Below are 4,699 nucleotides of genomic sequence, written 5' to 3' on the forward strand. Positions count from 1 at the left end.
TTTTCCATGTATTTTTATTCGTTTTAACCGGTTCAACCGAGTTTTTCTACAAACCAACCGTTCAATCCGGTTCAGAAATTCACATAAAATCGGTGATAGTTGAACCATTCTCTCCCATGGTTCTCGGTCCAACCGGTTCAACCGGACGGTTCAAAACAGTTTTTAAAACATACGTTGGAATCAAATTTTCAAATATTGTAAATTGATTAGTAAACCGGACCATGTCAACGGCACGTATCAACTTTCATCGAATCCTACGTGTGGTTAATTGCGGAATAATAGCCAAAGGATTCTTAATGTCAATTGTTCTACTATATTTGTACCAAATGTATACGTACAGCTTGATATATAGTGATGAATAACCAAAGCGTTAAAACTTAATATGATAAGGTCATGATTAATTATGTGGAATGATGAATAATGATACGTACTAATTAAGTAATATGGAGTATCAATTATACTAACATGCTTTTACCTGCATGTGTAGTATACAAGACAAATATGCGGCTATATTAGTACAAGTTTGAAACTATTATTTTTACAGTATCAATGTAAAATATTTTCCGCAAATAAAAGAATAGTGGCTGTAATTTTAGATATAATTTATAAATCAACAATGAGACAAAATTAGACACAACATGCACCATAATGGACAAAACTGTAGTACGTCTGTGCACTCATAATTACTTGGATTTCTTAAAAGGGAAAGTTAATATCCAAAGAATGTTTTATTGCCGTAGAGGAACATCTGTCACTTGAAAAAAACTACATCATTGTTGACTGTTAACTTGGCTTTCTGTTAAGCAAAAGGCTATATTAGCACAACCCATTTGCCTTGCTACTCATCCAGCAGCATTGTAAAGAGTAACTAGCAACATCTAAATTCTAAAAGGCAATGAAGAATTTCTGTTTTGTTCTGTTCTTGGTTCTCCTGGCAACAACTTCATTGGAGATCAATGCTCAGACTTGCAAACCAAGTGGTGGTATCCGGGGAAGAAAACCGCCTCCAGGAGAATGCAACCGTGAGAACAACTCGGATTGTTGTGTCCAAGGTAAGTTTTACACCACGTATACATGCTCGCCTCCGGTGACAGGCGATACTAAAGCAACACTGACAATAAACAGTTTCCAAAAGGGAGGTGATGGTGGTGGTCCATCGGAGTGTGACAACCAATACCACTCTGATGACACACCAGTTGTGGCGCTGTCAACCGGATGGTACAAGGGAGGGGATAGGTGCCACAAGTATATTACCATCAATGGAAATGGGAGGAGTGTAAAGGCAATGGTTGTGGATGAGTGTGACTCTACTATGGGGTGCGATGGTGATCATGACTATCAACCACCTTGCCCTAATAATATTGTTGACGCTTCCAAAGCAGTGTGGAAGGCCTTAGGGGTATCCGAGGATAACTGGGGAGATTTGGATATTACTTGGACAGAGTGATGCATGTTAATCTAGCTCTCCTATTAAAAAATCAAACATATTTCTGTTTCTTTTTTTTGTGGATATTGTAATCTGTAAAGGTATTGATGTAACTATATATACTAATGACTAGAGGTTCACACCAAACTTATCAACACCACTATCCATTCAAACCCATATAAAGATATTCATTCATCAAAAGATCAACTCCACTACAGAATTTTAGGGTACTTTTTCGAACTCATATGAAGCATCCCTACAAATAGAGTTTACCACAAACACAATAATAAAAAATCATGTATTTTCACATTCTAATTCCCTTTATGCTATTAGACAACACACCCCGAACTCGTAACAGACTCGACCCGATTTAACCAAATCAAAACCACAATAGCAGTAACATTATCACCCGTCTGAAGTCGCAACACCCACACCTTCTTGATTTGACACCACATCCGAAATCCCATCACATCCGATAATCATAAACTCATCATCTTCCCTCACACTATTTGTCTCACTTCTTTTTTTTTTCCAAGAAGCAATGATTTTCTAACCCATTGGTAACTCCATATGCCATTCTCCCTGGGCCCGCATGATGTAATGAATTGGACAAGATGCTTTTCATTGCAAAGCACAAGGATCGTCTTTTTCAAAAGGTAAACTCACAAAGACTGAATGACATGAGTCTGAAACTCTTATGTAATAGAATCCATGTATTGGCCAATGATCCTTCTCATTAAGATCAGTTGGCAAAAAACCTATATCTTGTAAAAAGTAAACTCATCAATAACCGCATTAATAACACCCCATGTGGCAATGTTGCCATTAAAAGGGAAAGGGTGCTTAGTACATTTAGTTTGATGCAAGAACCAAAGTGTTGAGACGTAATACCGCTGTCAAAGCTATGTTTATTTGGAGGGATGATTAATATAATGTATTTATGCAGTAATATCAAATATATTAACAATATTGTACCCGTGTGTTATTATACAAGAGAAATATAGTGCTAGATTGGTAAAAGTACGAACTTTTTTTACAAAATCAGTGGAAAACATTTTTCCCTGTTAATCCAATAGTAACTGCAAATTTATATATACTTAAGAATCAACCATCATACCAGAGACAAAACTGTTTTTTTTTTTTTGTCGGGGGGGGGGGGGGGGGGGAGCAAGAAGAATTTTATTAAAAAACACAAACCAGCAAGACTGCTAGTTGCATGAAAACATCATTACAAACGAGTTTTTGGATCTACAAACCAACATACCATCATACGAGTTTTTGGATCTACAAACCAGCAAGACTGCAAATTTATATATACTTAAGAATCAACCATCATACCAGAGACAAAACTGTTTTTTTTTTTTTTTTTTTCGGGGGGCGGGAGCAAGAAGAATTTTATTAAAAAACACAAACCAGCAAGACTGCTAGTTGCATGAAAACATCATTACAAACGAGTTTTTGGATCTACAAACCAACAATCCCAACTAATTCAACATTCCTATCTCATTTAGATCTACTTCTAATCCAATTATAGGAGAACATTTGGATCTTCAATAAGCCATTACACACAACACCATAGTGGACAATTTTATAGTATTTTACTATGTTAGCGCATCGGTAGAAATGACAGTCAAAATTACTTGATTTTCTTAACAGGAAAAGTGAATGTCCAACAGCTAGGCCATTACACACAACACCATAATGGACAATTTTATAGTATGTTAGTGCATCAGTTAAAGTGGCACTCAAATTTACTTGATTTTCTTAAAAGGAAAAGTGAATGTCCAACACTGTATAAACCATTACACACACCATAGTGGACAATTTTATAGTGTGTTTGCACATCAGTTGAAATGGCACTCAAAATTACTTGATTTTCACAAAAAGAAAAGTGTATGTCCAAAAAAAATTATTGCCATAGAAGAACATCTGTGAGTTCCAAAAAGAAAAATTAAAGAAAAAAAAAACGTTTGACTAATATCTTGCCTTTTGTTAAGCAAAACGCTATATATATCAGCACAATCCCATTGCAATGATATTCATCCAATAGCACTGTAAACACAGGGATTCACCCAATCAAAGAGAGAATGAAGAGTTTCCGTTTTCTTCTAGTCTTGGTTCTGCTGGCAACAACTTCATTGGAGATGAATGCTCGGACTTGCACACCAAGTGGTGGTATGTGGGGAAGAGGACCGCCTTCAGGAGAATGTGATGGTGATAACAACTCGGACTGTTGTATCCAAGGTAAGTTTTACACCACATATACATGCTCGCCTCCAGTAACAAGTAATACTAAAGCAACACTGACGATAAACAGTTTCCAAGAGGGAGGTGATGGTGGTGGTCCATCGGAGTGTGATGAGCAATACCACTCTGATGACACACCCGTTGTTGCACTGTCAACTGGATGGTACAAGGGAGGGGATAGGTGCCACAAGTATATTACCATCAATGGAAATGGGAGGAGTGTAAAGGCAATGGTTGTGGATGAGTGTGACTCTACTATGGGGTGCGATGATGAACATGACTATCAACCACCTTGCCCTAATAATATTGTTGATGCTTCCAAAGCAGTGTGGAAAGCCTTAGGGGTATCCGAATCCGAAGATAACTGGGGAGAAATGGATATTACTTGGAGAGAGTAATGTATTAATCTCTCCTTTTAAAACATGAAATACTATTTATGTTTCTTTCTTGAGGATATTGTAATATGTAAAGGTATTTATGTAACTATATTGGTGTAAACTAATAATCAGAGACAAAGAAATGGCTATGGTTTATTATTGAAAGGAAAAGTTAATTACAAAGAAAGGGAAAGGCAATGTAAATACGAAGACTATACATGGTTAACAAAGCTAAAAAGCTAAATGCAAGTCAAACACAAAATAGTTGTACAAAATATTCCCAAAATACTTAATATTTGATTACACTAACTTACTCGTTCAAAAAGTTCATTCAATCAAAAATTATTATTATGACATGCATCCCATAGAGAAAATTCACATGTGCTCACCTTAAGAAGCTAGCTTGAGTAATTTCTATCCGTGCCTTTGATCGTGACCATTTTCGATCCTAATGAATTATTCCGTTAAAATAATTCAGAAAGTAATACCTCTATATAAACGGTTAAATTTCTAACTAGCACCTTGGAGTTCTTTCTTAAAGGTCGATTATTTTTATATATGTGAACATAATATTGAATTTTCTTACTCAATAATCCAACTTCCATACGATTAACGATCAATCTTTAAAAGCATCTCTGATGGGAGTTTA

At 36.0% G+C, this 4,699-nt stretch overlaps 1 protein-coding gene and 1 pseudogene across 1 annotated transcript; both read left to right on the plus strand.

Annotated features, from left to right (window-relative positions):
• Positions 1-895: 895 nt before the first annotated feature.
• Positions 896-1,447, plus strand: LOC145038501 (kiwellin-1 pseudogene; annotated as a pseudogene).
• Positions 1,448-3,428: 1,981 nt separating this feature from the next.
• Positions 3,429-4,209, plus strand: LOC145041825 (putative ripening-related protein 1). Its single transcript, XM_078990019.1, has one exon. The coding sequence runs from the start codon at positions 3,514-3,516 to the stop codon at positions 4,069-4,071; it is 558 nt and encodes a 185-aa protein (XP_078846145.1). The 5' UTR covers positions 3,429-3,513; the 3' UTR covers positions 4,072-4,209.
• The last annotated feature ends 490 nt before the right edge of the window (positions 4,210-4,699 follow it).

Source organism: Lactuca saligna, chromosome 4, assembly GCF_052625555.1.
Source record: "Lactuca saligna cultivar CGN05327 chromosome 4, ASM5262555v1, whole genome shotgun sequence".
In the NCBI taxonomy this organism is placed as follows: Eukaryota; Viridiplantae; Streptophyta; class Magnoliopsida; order Asterales; family Asteraceae; genus Lactuca; species Lactuca saligna.

Coding starts and splice junctions, on each gene's coding strand:
- LOC145041825 (XM_078990019.1), top strand. CDS start 3,514: ATGAAGAGTTTCCGTTTTCTTCTAGTCTTGGTTCTGCTGGCAACAACT.